The sequence below is a fragment of the Pan paniscus genome, chromosome 19 (assembly GCF_029289425.2).
Source record: "Pan paniscus chromosome 19, NHGRI_mPanPan1-v2.0_pri, whole genome shotgun sequence".
NCBI classification, from domain to species: domain Eukaryota; kingdom Metazoa; phylum Chordata; class Mammalia; order Primates; family Hominidae; genus Pan; species Pan paniscus.
This window is the reverse complement of record NC_073268.2, coordinates 96,788,664-96,812,339: the sequence shown is the minus strand read 5'-3', so window position 1 is coordinate 96,812,339 and position 23,676 is coordinate 96,788,664. Positions and strand designations below refer to the sequence as shown.

At 56.1% G+C, this 23,676-nt stretch overlaps 2 protein-coding genes across 11 annotated transcripts in view; one reads left to right on the top strand and one right to left on the bottom strand.

Moving 5' to 3' along the window:
- The window catches only part of SLC26A11 (solute carrier family 26 member 11), a 33,378-nt gene extending 21,002 nt beyond the window's left edge, over positions 1-12,376 (bottom strand). For 3 of the 9 annotated variants that reach the window (XR_010110735.1, XM_055102310.2, XM_063599448.1), the window contains exons 1-6: positions 12,145-12,332; positions 10,845-11,091; positions 9,774-9,966; positions 9,281-9,366; positions 6,799-6,878; positions 4,757-4,899 (exon numbers count right to left, since the gene is read on the bottom strand). Coding sequence is in view for 8 of the 9 variants with exons in the window: in XM_055102310.2 (XP_054958285.1) it covers positions 4,757-4,899; positions 6,799-6,878; positions 9,281-9,366; positions 9,774-9,966; positions 10,845-11,091; positions 12,145-12,332 (937 nt within the window). In the remaining variant the exon portion in view is untranslated. Of the gene's footprint in view, positions 1-4,756; positions 4,900-6,798; positions 6,879-9,280; positions 9,367-9,773; positions 9,967-10,844; positions 11,092-11,525; positions 11,808-12,144 lie in introns of those variants that run through there. The other 6 variants (XM_063599446.1, XM_034943051.4, XM_055102311.2 and 3 more) reach the window with 6 other exon arrangements.
- On the top strand, positions 12,243-23,387 carry SGSH (N-sulfoglucosamine sulfohydrolase). 2 transcript variants are annotated; one of them, XM_024926065.4, is made up of 8 exons: positions 12,243-12,418; positions 15,445-15,605; positions 17,501-17,606; positions 17,874-18,024; positions 18,400-18,556; positions 18,843-18,924; positions 20,427-20,630; positions 21,689-23,387. In XM_024926065.4, exons 1-8 carry the CDS (start codon positions 12,331-12,333, stop codon positions 22,246-22,248), a joined length of 1,509 nt encoding a protein of 502 aa, XP_024781833.4. In that variant the 5' UTR covers positions 12,243-12,330; the 3' UTR covers positions 22,249-23,387. The 2 variants fall into 2 exon arrangements, with proteins under 2 accessions (XP_024781833.4, XP_054958288.2); XM_055102313.2 differs by having other exon boundaries at positions 12,284-12,418; positions 20,778-23,387.
- Positions 23,388-23,676: the final 289 nt, after the last annotated feature.

Genomic DNA, 23,676 nt, shown 5'->3' with positions numbered 1-23,676 from the left:
CATGGTAGATCTAAAGTCAAACAGACCAATAATCACATTAAATATAAATGGCATAAGATACCAATTAAAAGGCAGAGATTATGAGATTAAAAACAAATCCCATCTATATGCTGCCCATAAAACATACCATTAAACACAAGAACACAAATCAATTAAATACGTTAAAAGTAAAAAGATAGGAGGCTGGGTGTGGTGTCCCAGCACTTTGGGAGGCCAAGGCAGGTGGATCACTTGAGGCCAAGAATTTGAGACCAGGCTGGCCAACATGGTGAAACCTCATTGCTACTAAAAACACAAAAATTAGCTGGGCTTGGTGGTGCAAGCCTGTAATTCCAGCTACTTGGGAGGCTGAGGCACAACAGTTGCTTGAACCTGGGAGGTGGAGGTTGCAGTGAGCCAAGATCACGCCATTGCACTCCAGCCTGGGCAACAGAGAGAGATTCTGTCTCAAAAAAAAAAAAAAAAAAAAAGTAAAAAGATGGGAAAAGATATACTAATACTAATGAAAGCTGGAGTAGCTCTCTTAGTATCGAAGTAGATTTCGGGGAAGAGAATATTGCCCAGAAAAAAAAGTATCATTCCAAGAGAAAATGATAATTCTATATGTTTTTATACTAAAAAACAGAGCTTCAAAATATATGAAACAATAACTGGTAAGTAAGAAAGGAAAATAGACAAAGTCATGGTTATAGCTGAAGTTATTTCAACATTCTTCTTTTAATAATCAACAGAACAAGTAGAAAGAAAATCAGCAAGAATATAGTAGCCTGAGATAACCAACCAGACCTAACTGACATTTACAGAACATTCCACCCAATAATGGCAGAAAACATGTTCTCAAGCACACACAGAATATTCACTAAGATAGACCATATTCAGGGCCATAATACAACTCTCAATAAAGGAAAACAGATTTAAATCACTAAGTACGTTTTCTTATCACAATGGAACTAAATTAGAAATCAAAGGCAAAGTACTAATTGGGAAACCCCCAACTATTTGGAAACTAAATAACTCCCATGGTTCACAGAAGAAATCATATAATCCACTTCTAAATAATCCACAGGTCAAAGGAGAAGTCAAAATGGAAATCACAAAGTATTTAGAACTGAATAAAAATTAAAGAACAGCATATATATCAAAACTGTGGGATGCAGCTAAAGTAATGCTAGGAGTGAAATTTACAGCATTTAAACAACCATATTAGAAAAGAAGAAAGGTCTCAAATCAAAGACCCAGGCTTCCACCTTAAGAATCTGAAAAAAAAAGGCCGGGCACAGTGGCTCACGCCTGTAATCCCAGCACTTTGGGAGGCTGAGGCGGGTGGATCACCTGAGGTCAGGAGTTCGAGACCAGCCTGGCCAACATGGTGAAACCCCGTCTCTACTAAAAATACAAAAAATTAGCCAGGCATGGTGGCATACGCCTGTAATCCCAGCTACTTGGGAGGCTGAGGCAGGAGAATCACTTGAACCCGGGAGGCGGAGGTTGCAGTGAGCTGAGATCACACCATTGCACTCCAACCTGGGGGACAAGAGCGAAACTCCGTCTCAAAAAAAAAAAAGGATAAAGTTAACTGAAAATAAATAGAAGAAAGGAAATAATAAAGGCCCAAGCAGAAATCAATGAACTAGAAAACCAAAGCAAAAGGGAGATCAATGAAACCAAAAGCTGGTTCTTTGAGAGGATCATAACATTGACACACTTCTAGACAGACCATTCAGAAAAAAAGACAGACGACTCGGGTGAAGTCCTTGTTCTGCCTCTTCCCAGTCGTGTGGCCTTGAGAAGTTCTGTTTTATTTTTCATCTTTCATAGGCTCACTTTCCTCACTGACAAAATGGAGAAAATAATAAACTCATTCTCAAAGCTGTTGTAAGAATCAAAAGCTTTTTAAGTAGTTTCCTAAGACAATGCTACACACACTGGGGAGAAAAGAGTCAGCAGCCCTACACTGTAAATGTTTCTGAAGTTTCTGTACATTACGATGTCTTGACATCTTAAAAGAACTTTCTGGCTGCGGAGACACTGCCTTCAGGGTTAGGCAAGTACTAGAGAAGAAAGCAGCCCCAAGTGTGTCTCTGATATGCCAGCTAACCCCTCTGGAGCCATCCTTCCTCCACCAGCCTGGCCTGCACCCCAGGAGGCAAGATTTTTCTGCCTTAAGCCTGAAACCCACCGAAATTCCTCCAACTGCCAGTCCTAAGCTGGTCGCCTTTCTTCACCTTGCCTTTATCGTGAAAATCTCGATAAAGGCTGTGGTCTAAACCACAGCTTTGGCTTCTCCTCCTGGCCACCCTGGTGTCCTCTGACATGGCCCTACGTGGCATGCTGTGCCTCCTGTCTCTAGGACCTGTGAGTACAATAAACTGGTTTTCTTCCTGAGCCTTTCGCTGTCTCCCCTTGTGGCCACACCTGACTGATCATCTCATAAAGTCATACAAAACAAGTCTCTGAAAAACATGGGGTCTCTAAGCATTTCCCAAACTTTGACTTTTTTTTTTTTTTTTTTTTTTTTTGATAAGGAGTCTCGCTCTGTTGCCAGGCTGGAGTGAAGTGGTGCAATCTTGGCTCACTATAACCTCCGCCTCCCGGGTTCAAGTGATTCTCCTGCCTCAACCTCCCAAGTAGCTGGGATCACAGGCACACACCACCACACCCAGCTAATTTTTATATTTTTAGTAGAGACGGGGTTTGGCCAAGCTGGTTTCAAACTCCTGACCTCAGGTGATCTGCCTCCCTCGGCCTCCCAAAGTGCTGGGATTACAGGCGTGAGCCACCATGCCCGGCTTCCAAACTTTGACTTCTAAGCTGACCCCATGAATCCCCTGGGCGTGCCCTGAAGAATACAGATCCTGATTCGGAGATCTGGGGTGGGGCCTGAGATCCTGCCTTTCCAGTAAGCTCCCAGGAGATGCCCAGTGCCCAGGCTGCTGGTCCCAGGCCACACTCTGAGTCTCAAGGTTTAAGATAACAAGGCATAGGCCAGGCGCAGTGGCTCACGCCTGTAATCTCAGCACTTTGGGAGGCTGAGGCGGGCGGATCACTTGAGGTCAGGAGTTCGAGACCAGCCTGGCCAACATGGTGAAACCCCATCTCTACTAAAAATACAAAAATTAGCCAGGTGTGGTGGTGCACGCCTGTAATCCCAGCTACTCGCGAGGCTGAGGCGGGATAATTGCTTGAAACCAGGAGGCAGGTTGCAGTGAGCCAAGATCACGCCAGTGCACTCCAGCCTGGGCAACAGAGTGAGACACCGTCTCCAAAAAAAAACAAAAAACAAAAGATAACAAAGATAACAAAGCATTTTCACTATTTCACGGACAACTGAGAACTAAAGCTCAGGAACTTTGGAAGCTACTTTGCAAGTCTAAACCCAGGCCAGGCTGGGACTGGAAGCTGGACATCTCCACTCTAAACCCAGCATCCTCTGCACCCCACCAGACTCTCAGTGTTCACCACGGCCTCAAGTCTGCTGAACAGGATCCAGGGAGAGACCACAGAGAACAGACCAGCCTGGGCAGGCAGAAGTGACTCAAGAGCTAAATCCAGCCACCCTCTCTCTTCTATGGCTGTTGGATTTTGCAGCCCCCAAACAGCAAGGCCAAGCTCGGGTTATTCTGAGCTTAATCTGTCCCCTCGGCTCTGAGAAGGTTTGGAGTCACCTATGCTTCCTGACTTTCCTGGGTGTGCCTTCTTCTCTGGGCATCCCTGCCCGGTGCTCAGCCAGGGGACCCATGCCCATCCTGGATGCACTGAGAAGAGGCTTCCACCTTCCCCAGGGTGGTCCTTCACCTGCTGACAGCCCTGCTGCTCCTCCACGACGCAGCCCTCACCACCCCTTTCTCAAAGGACCCCTGGTTGTTTGTGGCTCAGCCTGCAGCCTCTGCGCCTGAAGCTGAAGTTGTACCCCCATAAGCTGCACAATTCAAACAGAGCCTGTTGGTCTCCCCGGAATTTGTTCTGTCTCCCCAGGACCTGCCAGTAGACTGTGTTTCTCCACCTCGGCACCGCTGACATTTTGGGCGGGATCACTGTTTGCTGTGGAAGGCTGTGCGCCGTCAGGGGCTTAGTGGCATTCCTGGCCCCTCCTCACTAGTTGCCAGCAACTGCCTCGCCCGGTGGTATCCACCAAAAATGTTTCCCAACATTGCCACATGTCACCAGGGGGCAAAACTGCTTCAGGTTGAGAACGGCCACAGCTGGCCGTGCATCAGTTCTCAGCTCTGATCCTGCATCAGAACCCACCGAGTTTGGTTCGGAGTTTTAAATGTTCTAGAGTTTGGGTCGGGACGGTGGCTCATGCCTGTAATCCCAGCACTTCGGGAGGCCGAGGCAGGCAGATCACTCGAGGTCAGGAGTTTGAGACCAGTGTGGTCAACATGGTGAAACCTCTTTTTTACTATAAATACAAAAATCAGTCGGGCGTGGTGGCATGCGCCTGTAATCCCAGCTACTCAGGAGGCTGAGGCAGGAGAATCACATGAACCTGGGAGGCGGAGGTTGCAGTGAGCCAAGATCACACCACTGTACTCCAGCCTGGGCGACACAGCGAAACTCTGTCTCAAAAAATAATTAATTAATTAATTAAATAAAAAGTACGTGTCCCAGAGTTTGGTGTGGTGTTGTAAATGTCCCAATGCTCAAGTGACACCCAGACCAATGACGTGAGAATCTCTAGGGTGGGACTAGGACTCCCCAAGTGACCCCAACCTGCAGCCAAGGCTGCATAGGATGTCAGCCAGAGGCCCCTCACCTGTCGTGGCAGCCCAGACCAGCCCACGGCTGAGCCGCACACCAGGGGGCATCTCGGGGTGGACGGGAGGCACGTGGTCCCGCATCAGCTTCAGCACCAGCAGCAGCAGCATGCAGACCAGCCCCAGGACGGCGTCACCTACGCTGTGGACAGGCAGAGGACTGGTCACCACCCAGCTTGGCCCAGGCCTACTGCTGACTCAAGCGTCCTGCTGCTGCTTAAGCTGAGAGGCACTAAGAAGCTCCCAGGGGAGGCCCAATGCCCAGGCTGCTGGTCCCAGACCACAGTGAGTATCACAAGGAAATAAAGCATTTTCAATATTTTCACCGTTTCACAGACACTTAACTAAAGCTCAGGAACTTTAGCAAGCTACTCTGCAAGACCAAACACAGACTAGGCTGAGATGTTTTCTCCTAAGCAATATGCATCCCTGTTCTACTTCAAAACTCAATTCAAAATTCAGTAAGTACACAGGCTTGGGCAGGACAGGCAGTGGAGAGGCCCGGGTCATGATGATGGCAGAGCGACGTGCTCACATTTTCACTCCCGTAGCTCTCTGGGACTCAAGTCTATGGAACAGGATCTGGTGAGTGACCACAGGGAATGGGGACCAGCCTGAGCAGCTGATGCTCTCTGCAGGTGGCTCTAGAACAAGTCTGCCAAACCCACAGCCTGTGGGCCACGTGCAGCCTGGGATGGCTTTGAATGTGGCCCAACACAAATTTGTAAACTTTCTTAAAACATTATGAGTTCTTTCAATGATTTTTTTGTAGCTCATCAGCTATCAGTGTATTTTAAGACAATTCTTCCTGTGTGGCCCAGGGAAGACAAAAGACTGGACACCCTGCTCTAGACATTCTAGAAGGCTTAGGACTAAATGGTCAGTAAGGCCCCTTTTACATGACAGCCCGTGACGCTCTCTGACTGGTCAGGCTCCGTAATCACTGCTCCCCCATCCGGCCGACCCCTGCCCACTGGTGCCTCTGAAGAGCAAGGAACCCACTGGCTTCCAGCTGGGTTCAGCTGCTGGGAAGTTTGGCAGCAGATCAGAGGGGAGGGGAAGATGGTCCAGGATCGCCCCCACTCCCTGCAGGCCACAGCACTGGGCAGCCATCTCTATAGCTCCCCGAGATCATTTCCTCCTCCAGCCCCTTCCAGCCAGAGAGGTAGAGAGGCATCCTGCCTTCCCGCTGGATGGTCTGGCAGGGAGGTACCCCTCATCAGAGGCTTTTCTTTTCGTGGGGGCAGGGCAGGGCGGAGATGGAGTCTCACTCTATCACCCGGGCTGGAGTGCAGTGGCGTGATCTCAGCTCACTGCAACCTCCGCCTCACGGGTTCAAGCAATCCTCCTGCCTCAGCCTCCTGAACAGCTGGGACTACAGGCACGCACCATCACACCTGACTAATTTTTGTATTTTTAGTAGAGACGGAGTTTCACCATGTTGACCAGGCTGGTCTTGAACTCCTGACCTAAGATGATCTGCCCACCTGGGCTTCCCAAAGTGCTGGGATTACAGGTGTGAGCCACAGTGTCCGGCCATCAGAGGCTCTTTAAACCACCTGAGGGAAGTGCTTGGGTCTCCTCATCTCTCATCACAGCTCCACCTGCCGTCCCTGCACCACCTGCGTTCTGTCTGGGTTAGCTCCCCCACGCCCTGTGTTCTCCTCCTTAACAAATCACAGCCTGGGAGAGACACACTGCCTTCTTTTTCTTTACACAGACTCTCCCCATTCCTGTCCCCCAAGAAAGCTTTGTGGAGAGAGGAACATTGCCCTGCTCCAGCTCCCCAGAGCAGAGCTTCTTGAACTCTCCCCTGCGCGCAGACCACCGGCCTCCTGTTAAAACTCTGGCTCTGATAGGGCAGGTCTGCAAAGGGCTGAGAGTCTCATTTCTTGCCAGCTTGCAGGTGCTGCTGATGGGGCTGCTCTGGGGACCCCTGTTTGAGCAGTCGCCAGGGGTGGGAAAACTGAGGTGGGGGCCGGGAGAGGAGGTGTGGAAGAAGGAGCTTCCTTATAGGAGGGAGGAACAAAGCCCGGGGTACCTGGTCTCTGCAATCCTGAGGAAGGTGTGGTACACCTGCAGGAAGAACGGCCTGGGGATGTTCTGTAGTCCCAGCAGGTTCTGTTCAAACACAGAGATGCTGATCAGAGGCTATGCTCCCAAACCAAGGCCATCTGTCCCCAGCTCCCCGCCCACCTCCCCTAGGGCTGAGACAGTGTCCCCCGGCCCTGCCCCCAACCCTTATTCCCGGGGCCCATCTTAGGGGCTCAGGGGTCCATCTGCCCACTCCCAACGCCCCCTAGGGCAGGAGATCAAAGCTACCCTCGTGGGAGACAGTACTTTACAATTACTGGGTCAGTGATATGTTTCTCTAAATTACTTTTCTTATAAAAAACAATGTAGGTGACCCCACAGCAGGCAGACAGGTTCTACAGCTTGATGGCCAGGGGCCACGGGCTGCCTGGCCCCACCCCCATTGGCTCCAGGCCACTCAGCAGCCAGGCCCCCTGCAGTGTAGACCCTTGCTGCCATTGGCTTGAGAATGTCTCCCTCACTAGGTGCCCCGCCACGCCCCAGCTCCGCTGCTGCGGGAGGAAAAATCTCTTCCTAGTGTGCAGATGTGGAGGGCTCCCGGGGGCTTCGAGAAACCAGCCTGGGGAATCCTCGGCAAAGTAGGAGCCTCCCACCACGATACCAGCTCTGAGGTCCTGGGCAGGAGAAGGCACTCCATCCTGTGTTTTAGTTTAGTTTTTTTTTTCTTTAGAGAGCGGCGGGGGGTGGGGGGGTGGGGGTCTTGCTTGCTCTGTGGCCCAGGCTGGATTCGAACTCCTGGGCTCCAGTGATCCTCCCACCTCGGCCTCCCATGTAGCTGGGATCCACAGTGCAGGCACAGCTTGCACTTTAGTTCTTTACATCGCCTGAGACCCAACAGGAGTCAGAGGGGAAAGTTGAGGCCCTGGATCCCATGGCCACAGGCTCAAGGACCCTGCCCTAAAACTGCTGCGCACAGGGTGGGTGGGGTCAGGACATCCTGGGGGGCGGACTCTGGGACTGTTGGGGTAGGGTCTTCTGTCCTGGGCCTGTCAGGAGGACGCCCCTCCCCCCAGATGGCTGCAGAGTTCCTGGGCGGGGCTAGGGTTGCCAAGTATGAAGGCATGAACAAGGGATGCCTTCCCCTCTCCACTCTCCACTCTCACTGGGATCCTACAAAAGAACATTCTTGACACCAAAAATGATGTTTCCAGATTAAAGAACCAACCATGCCCTGAAACAGCATTTGCCAAGCTAACCCTGAGAGATGCGTGTAGATAACGTACAAATCACGCTCACCCACACCTAAGTTGGTCCCTCCTCTCTCAAATGGAAATAATGATAAATCTACCTCCCGGGGTGTGTTGAGAATTACACATGGAGAGTGTCCTGCCCAGTGCCTCGCACGTAGCAAGAGTGCAAAAAGTGTCTACTTTATTCTTACACTCACTCACTCTCACACTCACACACTCACACTCTCTCACACCCACTCTCACACTCACTCTCACACTCACTCACACACACACGCACACACTCACACCCTCCCTCACACCCACACCCTCACACTCACACACTCACTCATTCACACACTCACACAGCACTCACACACACACACTCTCACACACTCATACACACACTCTCTCACACACACTCACACACACTCCTGTCCTTGGTCTTCTCATGGTACCTCCATCAGGGAAGACTGTCTCAGGCCAGCCTGGAACAGGGCCTGGCTTGGGGAAGATGACCTGCAGTGACACAGGGTCAGGAGGCAGCATGTGACCCTAGTCTGCCATGAGGGCGCATGGTCCCATCTGTGGAACTGGGCTCACTTCACTCCACACACACCCCACTGAGCACCCCCCTACTGCACCAGCCCAATGCTGGGTGGCCGTGGCTGGGAGAAGGACAGTTCCTACCCTCGAGGAACTTACGACCCAGCAAAAACAGAATAAATTACACCCTCAGCTGACGACTGATTTTAGTACTTATTATAAATGTTTTAAAAGGAAATATAAAAGGCATGGCATTTAAAAAATATTAAACAGAAACCAGAAAAAAAAAGCACAAAACAAAACCATCTAGCTAAATTGGCATGGGGAAATAATTTGTCTATAGAAATTCTAGCAGCATGCTCATGACTGGTGGGGCCTGCTGGGTGTGCCCAGTGCAGGGAGAACAGAGCCACGTCACAGAGCCAGCCAAGCACACTGGCACGGAAACTCGGGCAAGAGCAGGGGGATGGAATTACCGGCCCCCAAGTTACCCGCTGTGAAATCCAACCATCACGTGACATCCCTCCCAGGAGGGTCATTTTATTAACAGGGGACCCATGAGAGCACCGCGTGCTTCTTGACCCATGGAAGACAATCTGAAACAGCAAGACGTCCACTGGCCACAGGGATCAGGACTGGCCTCAGTCCTGCTCCCGCCATCCCTGTGCCAACGAGCAGTGGCCAAAGAGCAGTGCCCTGGGTGGGCGCCGTGCCTACCTTGATCTGTCCAAAGCCGATGGTGACGGCAGCAGCAGAGGTGAAGCCTTTAATGACGGGGTAGGAAATGAAGTCCAGCAGGAACCCTGGCCAGCCAAGAGGGGACATCGAGCTGGTCCCAGCTCCACCCAGTCCCAGAGGATGAGGGGAGACGTGAGCTGGGGAAGGTGGCAATGGGTGGGATTGGGGAGCAGATACCGCAGCTAAGGACTGGGGGTAACACACCCTGTTTGGCTGTTTTTGGAGAGCAGAAAAGGGAGACTGGGGTCTGAGGCCACAGGCACTTCTCCAAGTGTCCTGGCCTCTGAGCAGAAAAGAGTAGACTAAGAGCCAAGTGCCCCACCCCCTCCACCACCCACCCACCTACGCACACACACATACATACCCACACCCCCACAACACGCACACACACGCACACGGGGATAGACTTGAAATGCAAACAAGCAAATGCTGAGGTCGAGGGCATCCCCTTGGCAAGAAGGTAGAGCCTCACCCAAACGCAGGAGCCCCATGGCCAGCTGGATGCAGCCGGACAGGAAGGCCAGCAGCACAGCGTAGGCGGGCTCATGGAAGGTGTAGAAGGAGACCAGGAGGGACATAATGGCGGTGGGGCCCAGAGTCACATCCCGGGAGGTGCCCAGGAAGAAATACACGAAGCAGCCCATGAAGGCAGAGTAGAGGCCATACTGTGGGGAGAGAGGGTGGTGAGCACTCAGGAGGCCGAGGCCCATCCACCAGCTCCCTAGTGTGCGTGTCCAAGCTCGGGATGTGTGGGTGTCAGCTGTGTCCAGGCCCAGGTTAAAGGGGCACCGCCCTGCCCTGTGGGTGGACCTGCAGTGATCAGGAGGCCACTTTTTTAGCAGCACCCAACTGGGGCCTCAGGATGCAGACAGCCAGGCAGACGGGTCGGTGCAGGCCCGTGTGCTGTGTCCAAGTCTGAGGAAGCATTCTTTTTTTTTTTTTTTTGAGATGGAGTCTCGCTCTGTCGCCCAGGCTGGAGGGCAGTGGCACAGTCTCAGCTCACTGCAAGCTCCAGCTCACCGCAAGCTCCGCCTCCCGGGTTCACGCCATTCTCCTGCCTCAGCCTCCCAGGTAGCTGGGACTACAGGCACCCGCCACCACACCTGGCTAATTTTTTGTATTTTTAGTAGAGACGGGGTTTCACCCTGTTAGCCAGGATGGTCTCCATCTCCTGACCTTGCGATCCGCCTGCCTCGGCCTCCCAAAGTGCTGGGATTACAGGCTTGAGCCACCGCATCCAGCCTAATTTTTGTATTTTTAGTGAAGACGGGGTTTCACCATTTTGGTCGGGCTGGTCTTGAACTCCTGAGGCCTCCATGAGTCATCTCGCCGGCCCCTCCATAACCAGCTCAGTGTCTGTGTGTGCCAAACAGGCATAGGAGCCTGGGTCGGCCCAGAGACAATCTGCGTCACACACTGTAAACCAAAGGTTCCTTGGGGCCCAGGGGCTGGAAACCTGGAATTGCTGATGGTGTCTGGGATTGATACTGTGAATTCTGCACTGTTTCTGAGATGTGGCTGGCAGCAGGGTCAGACACCTCACCTGGGGCGGGAGTCCAGCCACTTCAGCATAGGCCAGCGCCTGGGGAATGGCAGTGAGGCCAACTGAGAGGCCGGCGACGAAATCCATCTTCAGCCACTGCAGGGAGTAGCTGGGCAGCCACGCCAGGATGGGCAGCCTCCTCTGCACGGCTGCAGGGGAGCAGCAGCAGGCGCTCGGGGCCATCCCGGGGCCGGAGGACCTGGCCTGACCCAGCGCCGTCACCGAAGAAGGCATCTCTACGGTGGGGCTGGGGGGTGCAGGTGACACAGACCAGCAGTCAGAGCGTGGCCTTTGAAGAACCCGGCAACACACTGGTCAGGGTCGGCGGGTGTCAGGAGAGGTCACTATGGGTCTCCCCTCCCCAGGGGGGCGAACGGCTCTAAGAGGAAGCCAACAATGTGTGCAAGACGGGGACTGGGCCAAGACTGGAAGGCCCACCCCGTCCCTCATCACCCTCTCTCCCTGAATCCCCCCCGTGCAAATCCTGGGTGCCTTCTGTCCCTCCATCCTCAACTCTCCCAGATAAGAAACTGATAAGCGATTTCTCATTGAGAAGTCTGAAGACTAATTAGGCTCAACACTTCTGGCCCCTGGAGAACCGACTTCCTTTGCCTTTTTTTCCGTCTCCCCAGGGAATTTAACGGGGAGCAGCGCAGAGAGAAGCTGGGCCCGCGGGCGCACCCTAGGCTGGTGGGGGGTGCGGGTGGCAGCCAGGAGATCCAGCGGGGCTCCGAGGTTTTCCAACTGCGCACCAAGGCGGGCTCCACCCGCTACGGTGGACTGCGGCGCTCGTGGGGGAGTGGGGGGGGTCCTCCGCTCCTGAGGCCACGCCTCGCTCAGCCCCCACCTGTGGCTTTCACAGCCCTGGAGTTCTAGTTGCTTCTGGGAGGACATCAGAGGCGCCCGGTTAATTCAGGTGCGCAGCATCTTCCAGGGCCCGGCGCCCGCGCGCAGAGCCGCCACCCTCACCCCCAGCCCCCCACGCCCCCGGCCGCTCCGCTCCGGGCAAAATCCACTCCCCGGCCCCCGGCCCCGCCCACAAGGCCGCCGGCTCCGGATCCTGGGGTCTTCGGAGGAGACCCTGCGCCACCTGACCGTCCGCGGTCCCTTGGCCCCGAGCAAGGACGAGGGCCGCGGGGACCCGGGTAGGGACGCGGCGGGGGAGTGGTCCCCACGGGAGGCCCCCGCACTTTAGGACTCCGCGCTGGCCCCCGCGTCGGCTGCCCCCGGCGACCCCGGCCACTGTCCGCACCCCCTGCCCCTGGTCCCCGCTCGCCGCCCTCGCGGGCCACGGACTCACCCACTCGGCGATGCAGCTTGGGGTCTCCTGGCGTCGCCGCAGCTGGGTCCGCAGGAATCGCCGGGGACAGGCCGGGGCGGGGTCTGGCGCGCACGTGACCGGGGTCGGGGCAGGGGGCGGGGCCGAGCGGGAGACCAGAGAGCTGGAGCCGGATCCCGATCCCGAGTCCGAGCCGCCGCCGCCGCCATGAGCTGCCCCGTCCCCGCCTGCTGCGCGCTGCTGCTAGTCCTGGGGCTCTGCCGGGCGCGTCCCCGGAACGCACTGCTGCTCCTCGGTGAGTGCCGGCGCCGCCCCCCCACGCCCACCTGCGGTGGCCCGGGGAAGTGGCCACTGGCCTCCTCCCCACCCGTGGTCAATGCTGACCCTAGTGTGCCCTGCCCTTGTATCCCCCACTGCCATTCCCTCTCGTCCTCCTCTCTGTGCCGCCCCCAGACTCTTCACGGGTGTCTCCCCAGAGAGGGCAGCAAGGGCTGGAGGAGTGAGCCCCAGCATCCAGCACCCCTACACTTACCTCCTGCCGCCTGTCCCACCCTCCTCTGACCCTGCCCAGCCAGGGCTCAGGGGTCCACGGATCTCAAATCCCTCTTGGGAGGGGATCCCAGAGGAGGGGCTGGTGCTCAGGTCCCCAGAGACTGCAGACAGGGTGCCCTCCTGGCTCTCATTTCCGACCCCAGAGCCTGTGGCTCAGCTGTCTTTTCTCTTATCCCAAGGGCACAGCCCTCCACCACCCACCCACCACCGTCTCCCCCAACCCCAGTCCGTCTCAGAAACCCCAGGTTCCTCCAGAGCAAGCACCGTGCTGCTCACAAGACTTCCGGTTTGGGTAATCAAGGCTCTGGCTCATGACAAGTGACAAGGCCAAACCCAAGGCCTGCGATTCTTTCCCCTTCTGAGGTCTGGCGCCCTGCCAGTTGCCCTCTTTCTGATTAATTTTGTGGTCTCTGGGCGGGGGTTCGGCTCACTGTAACATAAACAGCTCTCCTGCCAACTCCTCGCCTCCCAGAAACACAGCAGAGAATCTGCATGGACCCTCACCTGCGGATCAGGATTCCTACAGGAGGCTTTCAGAGTCAAGGCTATGCGGCCCCTGGGCTAGGGCCTTTCTTAGCACGGACTGCCATGGATCGGCTTAAACAGAAATGTATTTCTCACAGTTCTGTGGGCTGAAAATCCAAGGTCAGGGTGCCAGCTTGGTTGGGTTCCAGTGAGGGTCCACTTTCGGCTTACAGGTGGTCACCCTCTCACTGTTTCCTCACGTGACAAGCGGATGGGGGTGGTCTTACTTCCTTTTCCTTTCTTTTTCCTTTCTTTCCTTTTTTTTTTTTTTTTTTTTTTGTGAGACAGGGTCTCACTCTGTCACCCAGGCTGGAGCACAGTAGCACAATCACAGCTCACTGCAGCCTCAACCTCCCAGGCTCAAGTGATCCTCCTGCCTCAGCCTCCCAAGTAGCTGGGACCTCAAGTGCACATCACCATGCCTGGCTAATTTTTGTATTTTTTGTAGAGACAAGGTCTCACTGTGTTGCCCAGGCTGGTCTCGAACTCCTGGGGTCAAGCAATCTTCCTGCCTTGGCCTCCCGGGTGCTGGGCTTACGGGCATGAAACACTGCACCCGGCCCTCTCTTTCTTTTCCTGTAAGTCCACAGTCCTGTCAGATCAGGGTCTCATCCTTATGATTCATTTACCCTTAATTAAGGACCCTGTCTCCAGATACAGTGATGTTGGCGTTAGGGCTTCAGCATATGAATTCTGGGAGGACACAGTTCAGACCATAGCAGGCCCACAGCCAAGTGCCGAGACACTCTGGGTTTGGAGAAGGGCAGCTTTCTTCCTGGCCTGCGGGTACGGAGCACAGCCCATCCCGCTCTCCCTCCAGGTTTACGTGGCTGCCATGTGCTCACACCTGTGGGTACTGTGGGGTGGAGGATGGAAGCCCAACTGGAAGGTGCCCAGCCTCCTCTGTCCATCCATGGACCACATTGCCTCTGAGGGAGCTGGGGAAAGTGTTGGTCTGGGGGTTCCCACCAGCCTCTCCTGTGGTGCCCCCAGTGTCCTGTACTCCAGAGCAGGGGGAAGAAGCTTGCTGTGGTTGTAGGAGTTCAGCGGCCTGTCCCTGTTTCCTGCTGCCCAGTGTGTGGCCTTGGGCACTGCACCTCACCTTTCTGGGCCTCAGCTGCTTTGTGTAGGATGAAAGGGTTGAAACAGACAACCTGCAAGGTCACTAGGCCTTTGAGGTGGCATCAGTGAGAAGCAGTGGTGGGACGCACACACATAGAGCTTCAGACGCGCCCTGGGCGAGGCTCTCCTGCCCTCTGCCCCATGCGGTTTCCGCTGAGCCCAGAATTGCCCAGCAGTTCTGTGGCCATGCGTTCAGCCGCTGTCTGCCTAAATGCCTAGCCGGCTAACACGCCCACCCAGGTGGCATGCCTGCTGGGGTATCATCAAGCTTGTTGGGACATCATGCCTGCATGAGTATCTTGCCCACTTGGGTACCATGCCTGCCTGCTAACATGCCTATGCAGGTACCAGGCTTGCCTGGGTACCATGCCCATCTGCTTATACCCACCAGCTATCAGTCCAGCCTGTGTACCGTGCCCACCTGCCAACATACCCACCGGGTATCATGCCTGCTTAGGGTATCATCAAGCTTATTGTGGTATGATGCCTGCTTATCATGCCCACTTGGATACCATGCCTGCCTGCTAACATACCAACCATGCATCATCCCTGCTGGATACCAGTCTACCTGCTAACATACCCACTGGTATCAGGCCTGCCTGGGTACCATGCCTACCTGCTTATACCCACCATCTATCAGTCCAGCCTCCATACCATGCTCACCTGCCGACATACCCACCATCTATCAGTCCAGCCTCCATACCATGCTCACCTGCCAACATACCCACTGGGTATCAGGCCTGCCTGGGCACCCTGCCTGCTTGCTGATATACCCACCAGGTATTGTGCCTACTAGGTACCATGCCTTCTTGCTAACATACCCAGTGGGTATGGGGTCTTCTGGATACATGCCTGCCTGCTAACATACCCACCAAGTATGAGACCTGCTAACGTGCCCTCTGATACCATGCTTGCCTGATGTACCCACTCGGGTGTCATGCCTCCTAGGTAATGGAGTGCTCTGTCACGATAGCATTTTGCGCTGAGTGTTCACACTGAGCCAGTACCATGCCCACCTGGGTGTCTCGCCTCCTGGCATCACAGTCCCAGCCTCCCTCACTCCCAGTGCTGTTTCTCGTGACCGCAGCCGACCGTGCGCTCTCTGTCTCCCACCTCACGCAGCGGATGACGGAGGCTTTGAGAGTGGCGCGTACAACAACAGCGCCGTCGCCACCCCGCACCTGGACGCCCTGGCCCGCCGCAGCCTCCTCTTCCGCAATGCCTTCACCTCGGTCAGCAGCTGCTCTCCCAGCCGCGCCAGCCTCCTCACTGGCCTGCCCCAGGTGAGGTGCCAGGGGCGGGAGGAGGGGGTGGGCAGGGAGTAGACAGGCTGCGTCCGGGGCCCAGGCCTCTGCCACGTCTCCCATCCCTGGGATCCCGGGGGGTGTTGCCCACTTTCCCTCCCACCTCCAGGAGGAGGCACAGCCTATGGCTGTGAGTGCAGACTAGGGACTCCGACTCACCCGCCAGCCCTGGCTGCACTGCTGTGTGTGGCCTTGAGCAAGTCACCTACCTCCCTGTGCCTCAGTTTCCTCATCTGTAAGATGGTGGGTGTAATGAGATGCCACTCTACTTATGGGGATTGGCGGGGCTAATGCTTTGTATGTAAACACTTAGTGCGAGGCCTGGTGGGCTCACTCAGCGTGAACCGCCATGGCCACAGTGTCCCAGGAACGCCATGGTGCAGGGAGCGGACACCGGTAAGGCACACATGCTCCTATTTTACTGCGGTAAAATGCACAAACGTCAACATTCCCATCTTAGCCATTTTTCAGCGCACAGTTCCGGGGCATTAAGTGCATTCACAGTGTTGTGCAGCCATCACCACCATCCATCTCCAGAACTTTTCCATCTTCCCAAACAGAAGCTCTGTCCCATGAAACACCAGCTCCACATTCTCCCTCCCCATGCCCTGTCTCTATGAATCTGACTGCTCCAGGGGCCACATAAGAGTGGAATCACACAGGACTAGTCCTTTTTTTTTTTTTGAGTTGGAGTCTCACTCTGTCACCCAGGCTGGAGTGCTGTGGTGCGATCTTGGCTCACTGCAGCCTCTGCCTCCCAGGTTCCAGCGATTCTCCTGCCTCAGCCTCCCGAGTAGCTGGGATTACAGGTGCGCGCCACCACGCCTGTCTAATTTTTGTATTTTTAGTAGAGATGGGGTTTCATCATGTTGGTCAGGCTGGTTTCGAACTCCTGGCCTCAAGTGATCTGCCCGCCTCGACCTCCCAAAGTGCTGGGATTACAGGCGTGAGCCACCGCACCCGGCCCCCCTTTTGTGTCCTTACTTCACTCAGCACAATGTCCTCAGCGTTAACCATACGCTGTAGCACGAGTCAGAACTTCCCTCCTCTTCAGGGCTGAGCCGTATTCCAGTGGATGGATGGGCCCCGCATTTTGCTTCTCCATATTCACCCGTCAGTGGGCACTTGGGTTGCTGCTACCCTTTGGCTGTTGTGAATGAAGCTGCTATGAACATGGGTGTTTAAGGACACTTGTTCTTTTAGTCTCACTCTGTCACCCAGGCTGGAGTGCAGTGGTGTGATCTCGGCTCACTGCAACCTCCACCTCCCAGATTCAAGCCATTCTCCTACCTCAGCCTCCCGAGTAGCTGGGACTACAGGCGCCCGCCACCACGCCCAGCTGATTTTTGTATTTTTAGTAGAGACGAGGTTTCACCATGTTGGCCAGGCTGGTCTCGATCTCCTGACCTCGTGATCCACCCGCCTTGGCCTCCCAAAGTGCTGGGATTACAGGCGTGAGCCACCGCGCCCGGCCGGCGGTCTGAGTTTTTAAAATGTACACATCTTTTACAATATAAAATAACTAGGTAATAAAACAAGGCCTGGCCCTGTCTTTTTCACTCTGTAACGTGTGATCATAACAGAAGAGTTCAAAAGTACGGATACGCAAAAAGAACATCAAGGCCACCCTCGTGCCGGTGCACGCCCTGCAGGTCCCCTTCTTTCTTGCGAAGTCCTCCTTTCACGGGAGGGACCCATGGGCCTATCGGGCAGGGGGTGGGAGGTACAGCCAGTGTCTCTGGGTGCTGGCCACTCGAAGTCTAAATCAGGGCCCCGAGAAGGCCCCTGGGGATGGGAGGGCCGTGGGAGAACAGGTGCGGCAGGCGGGCTCTGGCTGCCCGGGGGCCCTGGACCTCATGTGCCTTTGCTGGCAGCATCAGAATGGGATGTACGGGCTGCACCAGGACGTGCACCACTTCAACTCCTTCGACAAGGTGCGGAGCCTGCCGCTGCTGCTCAGCCAAGCTGGTGTGCGCACAGGTGAGGACCCCGTGCCAAGGACAGGGCGTGGGGTGAGGCACAGAGGCCAGGCCAGAGCCCAGGAGGTTCGGCACCTTGTACCAAGGCACCCTCAGCCCCCGTGGCCTGCCCTTAGCTCTTGTCCCAAAGGATCTGGGCCTGGGTCTCCTGGCTGGGCTGTGTGTCCACGAGAACCCACAGTGCGCTTAGGGCCGAGAGGGGCAGAGAAGGGAGCAGAAAGGGTTGAGAGGCTGAAGGGACTCTGGACAGGCCTCTCTTCCCGCCCAGGCATCATCGGGAAGAAGCATGTGGGGCCGGAGACCGTGTACCCGTTTGACTTTGCGTACACGGAGGAGAACGGCTCCATCCTCCAGGTGGGGCGGAACATCACTAGAATTAAGCTGCTCGTCCGGAAATTCCTGCAGACTCAGGATGACCGGTATGAGTTGGGGCCCCTGCCCCTTCCCCTTGGCGGCCGGTCCCAGAGCACAGCCCGGAGTCTTCCGGCGGGATGCATGGGCCCCCACGTGGCTGGAATGGGGGCAGGGGAGAAGGTTCCAGGTACTCGAGTTAGCCTGGTCAGAGGGAGAAAGGGACGTGGGGAAACTGAGGCAGTGAGGGTCACAGGTTGACTTCCAGATACAGAGGAGGAGGCAGAGCCGAGGGGCTTCCTCTGCCAGGTGGCAGTGGCCCCGCAGCCTTGGCAATGAGCCTCCTGTGCCAGGTGGCAGTCGCCCCGCAGCCTTGGCAATGAGCCTCCTGTGCCAGGTGGCAGTGGCCCCGCAGCCTTGGCAATGAGCCTCCTCCCGTGCAGGCCTTTCTTCCTCTACGTCGCCTTCCACGACCCCCACCGCTGTGGGCACTCCCAGCCCCAGTATGGAACCTTCTGTGAGAAGTTTGGCAACGGAGAGAGCGGCATGGGTCGTATCCCAGACTGGACCCCCCAGGCCTACGACCCACTGGACGTGCTGGTAGGACGGCCCCTCCCATGTTTCAGGACGCCCGTCAGCCCTGGGTCGGGGACCCTGGCCTCTTCCGAGCTTGCAGCCCTGGCCCTAGATGATGAAGAAAGAGGCTCTGACTAAATCGGTTTCAGGTTCCCATCCTCGGGGCCACAGAGGGAACCGTAGAGAGACGGGGTGGTCCAGAGTGAGGCTGTTCTGGGCTAACCCATTTGCAGGAGGCCCCGGGGAGAAGGCTGGACACCGCTCCCGCAGTCTGTCTGTTCTAAGCCTGGCTCCCCACCGCCTGCCCCAGGTGCCTTACTTCGTCCCCAACACCCCGGCAGCCCGAGCCGACCTGGCCGCTCAGTACACCACCGTCGGCCGCATGGACCAAGGTGGGCTTGCAGAACCGGGCACTGGAGGGGGTGCCACGGCCTGGGTCCCCCATCCTGGGCCAGCGCCCTCTTAGGTCACAGCATAATGTGGGTGAGGGTCCCAGTGTGGCAGGCCCTGTGCTGCAGCTGGCAGAGCCCACATTGAGAGGAGGGGCCTGCGGGTGGCATCAGGACCCACCCCCGGGGCTGCCCTGATGTGGACCTGCTCCTGGGCTGGGGCCTTCGGGTGCCCCAGAGGTTGCGTGAAGACTTCAGATATTTCCAGTCACAGGACCTGGGTCAGATTTGGGGGTTTGGAGTTCCTTAGCATACGCAGATGGAGATCTTGAGGTCTGTGAGTTTTTTGTGGTTGATGGCTTACAGCAACCAAAATTTGTACTCCCACAGTTTGGGAGGCCAGAAGTTTGAAATCAAGGTGTCAGCAGGGCCATGCTCCCCTGAAGGCCTAGGGGAGACCCTGCCTTTCCTCTTCCAACTTCTGGGGGCTGTGCCAGTGCTGGGTGTTCCTGGGCTGGCGGCAGCATCGCCCCCATCCCCGCTGAAGCCTTCACATGGCCTTTTTTCCTGTGTCTCCTCTTTGTGTCTCCACTTCTTCTTTTTTTTTTTTTTTTTTTTTTTTTTGAGACTGAGTCTTGCTCTGTCACCCAGGCGGGAGTGCAGTGGCGCAATCTCGGCTCACTACAACCACCACCTCCCGGGTTCAAGCGATTTTTCTGTCTCAGCCTCCAAAGTAGCTAGGACTGCAATCGCACGCCACCACGCCCAGCTAATTTTTATATTTTTAGTAGAGACGGGGTTTCACCACATTGGCCAGGCTGGTCTTGAACTCCTGACCTCGTGATCCGCCCGCCTCAGCCTCCCAAAGTGCTGGGATTACAGGCGTGAGGCACCGCACCCGGCCTGTTTCCGCTTCTTATAAGGACCCCGTCGGGTTTAGGGCCTACCTGAGCACTTCAGGATGATTTTGTCCCAAGATCTTTATTCATGAAGTTCCCCTTTCCAAACAAGGCCCCCTTCACAGATTCCAGCACACATGTCTTTTGGGGTCAGGGGTCACCATTTAACCCACGACAGGAGGTCGGGACCTTTGCCATTTCCCTGTTGGTGCCGTTAATTCTTAGTGAGCTGGGAAGGAGCGGGTATAGAGGAAGCCTCGTCCTCTGGCCCCTGCCCTATTTGCTCCATGGGACAGACACGAGATTCCGGAGAACTCAGAAGCCGGCGGGCACCAGGGAGCAGCTGCCTGGGGGTGACACAGAAGTGCCAAGGGATGGCTGGAGTCCCTGGAGGCCCATTCGAGGCCTGCTCAGGGAATGGGAGCTGGGCGGAGCTGGGCAAGAGCTGGGCAAGAGCCAGGGCCATTGGGAAGAACTACAGGGTGCTTTCGAATCCGGAAAGCGCTGGAGCCCAGTGGCCGGATGAAGCAGCAGGTGGGTCTACACACACCCACTGCCTCCCTCCGTGTCTGCGGCTGAGCTCTGCTTCTCGGCCCCTCACCACAGGAGTTGGACTGGTGCTCCAGGAGCTGCGTGACACCGGTGTCCTGAACGACACACTGGTGATCTTCACGTCCGACAACGGGATCCCCTTCCCCAGCGGCAGGACCAACCTGTACTGGCCAGGCACTGCTGAACCCTTACTGGTGTCATCCCCGGAGCACCCAAAACGCTGGGGCCAAGTCAGCGAGGCCTACGTGAGCCTCCTAGGTATGCCTTTGTCTGTCTCCGTCAGGAAAGGGGTGGGAGTGGATCTGGGACGGGGCCATGACCTGTCAGATGCTGCTCCACACCCATTACCTAATGTGGCTCTCATATCATCTGGGTGAGGAAGGGACTGTCACTCCCACTCTACAGAGGAAAAGAATGAGGCTCAGAGAGGTGAAGTAAGCTGCTCAGGATTGCACAGCTGGTAAGCACTAAGCTAGGATTCTCGCTTGGATCCTGCTGCTTTCAAAACCATTGCCTTTTCCCCGCCTACCTCCGATGAGCTTCAGAATCACCTGGGATGCTTGTTAATATCCAAATTGCAAATCCCAAGGTGTCCGATTCAGTAGATCTTGGCGGGCTCAAGAATTTGCATGTCTGACAAGTTCCCAGGTGATGCCGATACTGTGGGCCTGGGGACCCCTCTCTGAGCATCCGTGCACCCCATCCTGCCTTCCTGGGGGACCCAAAGCACCTCATGACCCTGCTCATTCCTAAAAAGACCTAGGACATCTAGTCCCATGTTATGGATGTGCAGACAAAGACACGGGTGCAGGAAGACTTTGTGAGGGGCTCGGGGTGACCCCTTCGGCACAGGGCAGAGGCTCGTGTGTCCTGCCCACTGCCTGGCAGAGCCTCCAGGTGGGGTGGGCCCGGGACAGCAGGAAACTCAGGTTCCCTTTCCCTCCGAGCTCGCGGCCCACATCTCTCTTGGGGCCCACATCTCTCTCTGGCCCCAAATTATGAGCCAGGAGCACTGTGGCCACACCCACCACAGGGCTGGAGTAGACGAGCTACCGAAAAGGAGACTTCTTTTCCAGTCCATAGGATTTTAGAAGGATCCTAAATGTCACCGAATCAGGGCCTCTTGTTATACCATTCAAGGCACTGAGGCCCAGAGAGATGATGTGGCAGTGAGAGGTGTCGGCTCGACAAGGCACCTCCCGCTGCTGATTGGATTGGAGAAGGTAGCCGCCCAGAGTGGCGTAGGTTCGGCCCTTCCGAGGGCAGCTCCTGTGTGCTGAGGGCTCTGCTGCTCTGAGATGCCGCGTCCCTTCCAGACCTCACGCCCACCATCTTGGATTGGTTCTCGATCCCGTACCCCAGCTATGCCATCTTTGGCTCGAAGACCATCCACCTCACTGGCCGGTCCCTCCTGCCGGCGCTGGAGGCCGAGCCCCTCTGGGCCACCGTCTTTGGCAGCCAGAGCCACCACGAGGTCACCATGTCCTACCCCATGCGCTCCGTGCAGCACCGGCACTTCCGCCTCGTGCACAACCTCAACTTCAAGATGCCCTTTCCCATCGACCAGGACTTCTACGTCTCACCCACCTTCCAGGACCTCCTGAACCGCACCACAGCTGGTCAGCCCACGGGCTGGTACAAGGACCTCCGTCATTACTACTACCGGGCGCGCTGGGAGCTCTACGACCGGAGCCGGGACCCCCACGAGACCCAGAACCTGGCCGCCGACCCGCGCTTTGCTCAGCTTCTGGAGATGCTTCGGGACCAGCTGGCCAAGTGGCAGTGGGAGACCCACGACCCCTGGGTGTGCGCCCCCGACGGTGTCCTGGAGGAGAAGCTCTCTCCCCAGTGCCAGCCCCTCCACAATGAGCTGTGACCATCCCAGGAGGCCTGTGCACACATCCCAGGCATGTCCCAGACACATCCCACACGTGTCCGTGTGGCCGGCCAGCCTGGGGAGTAGTGGCAACAGCCCTTCCATCCACACTCCCATCCAAGGAGGGTTCTTCCTTCCTGTGGGGTCACTCTTGCCATTGCCTGGAGGGGGACCAGAGCATGTGACCAGAGCATGTGCCCAACCCCTCCACCACCAGGGGCACTGCCGTCATGGCAGGGGACACAGTTGTCCTTGTGTCTGAACCATGTCCCAGCACGGGAATTCTAGACATACGTGGTCTGCGGACAGGGCAGCGCCCCCAGCCCATGACAAGGGAGTCTTGTTTTCTGGCTTGGTTTGGGGACCTGCAAATGGGAGGCCTGAGGCCCTCTTCAGGCTTTGGCAGCCACAGATACTTCTGAACCCTTCACAGAGAGCAGGCAGGGGCTTCGGTGCCGCGTGGGCAGTACGCAGGTCCCACCCACACTCACCTGGGAGCACGGCGCCTGGCTCTTACCAGCGTCTGGCCTAGAGGAAGCCTTTGAGCGACCTTTGGGCAGGTTTCTGCTTCTGTTTTGCCCCATGGTCAAGTCCCTGTTCCCCAGGCAGGTTTCAGCTGACTGGCAGCAGGCTCCCTGAGTGATGAGCTTGAACCTGTGGTGTTTCTGGGCAGAAGCTTATCTTTTTTGAGAGTGTCTGAAGATGAAGGCATGGCGATGCCCATCCTCTGGCTTGGGTTAATTCTTCAGTGACACTGGCATTGCTGGGTGGCGATGCCCGTCCTCTGGCTTGGGTTAATTCTTTGGTGACACTGGCATTGCTGGGTGGCGATGCCCGTCCTCTGGCTTGGGTTCTTTGGTGACACTGGCATTGCTGGGTGGCGATGCCCATCCTCTGGCTTGGGTTAATTCTTGGATGACGTCGGCGTTGCTGGGAGAATGTGCCGTTCCTGCCCTGCCTCCACCCACCTCGGGAGCAGAAGCCAGGCCTGGACACCCCTTGAAGGAGAGGGCGCTTCCTTGAGTAGGTGGGCTCCCCTTACCCTTCCCTCCCTATCACTCCATACTGGGGTGGGCTGGAGGAAGCCACAGGCCAGCTATTGTAAAAGCTTTTTATTTTAGTAAAATATACAGAAGTTCTTTTTCTGAACTCATTTATGATGATACCAACCTGAATTCTAGAACAGCTTCCTGATTCTTGGACACTGCTGTCAAAATGATATTCAGTCTGCAACAGCCCCAGGAGGCAGGGGCAAGGCCAGGTGCTGGGGGACCTGGGTCCTCCCCGAGCCCTGAAGGTGGAATAAAGATGTTTGGCCCAAGAAGGGCTGGGGTGCAAAGCCAGGTCAGGGGAAGGCAGAGTCCACTGGGCCTTGTACGGGGGTACTGGTGTCAGGCTTCTCTGGGACACCCCACCAAACAGGCACAG

Bases quoted from the DNA above. Each gene is read 5' to 3' on its own strand.
- SGSH (XM_024926065.4), top strand. From the start codon at position 12,331: ATGAGCTGCCCCGTCCCCGCCTGCTGCGCGCTGCTGCTAGTCCTGGGG. The intron at 15,606-17,500 runs GTGAGGTGCCAG...CTTTGCTGGCAG, and splicing joins TCCTCACTGGCCTGCCCCAG to CATCAGAATGGGATGTACGG. The intron at 17,607-17,873 runs GTGAGGACCCCG...CTTCCCGCCCAG, and splicing joins CCAAGCTGGTGTGCGCACAG to GCATCATCGGGAAGAAGCAT.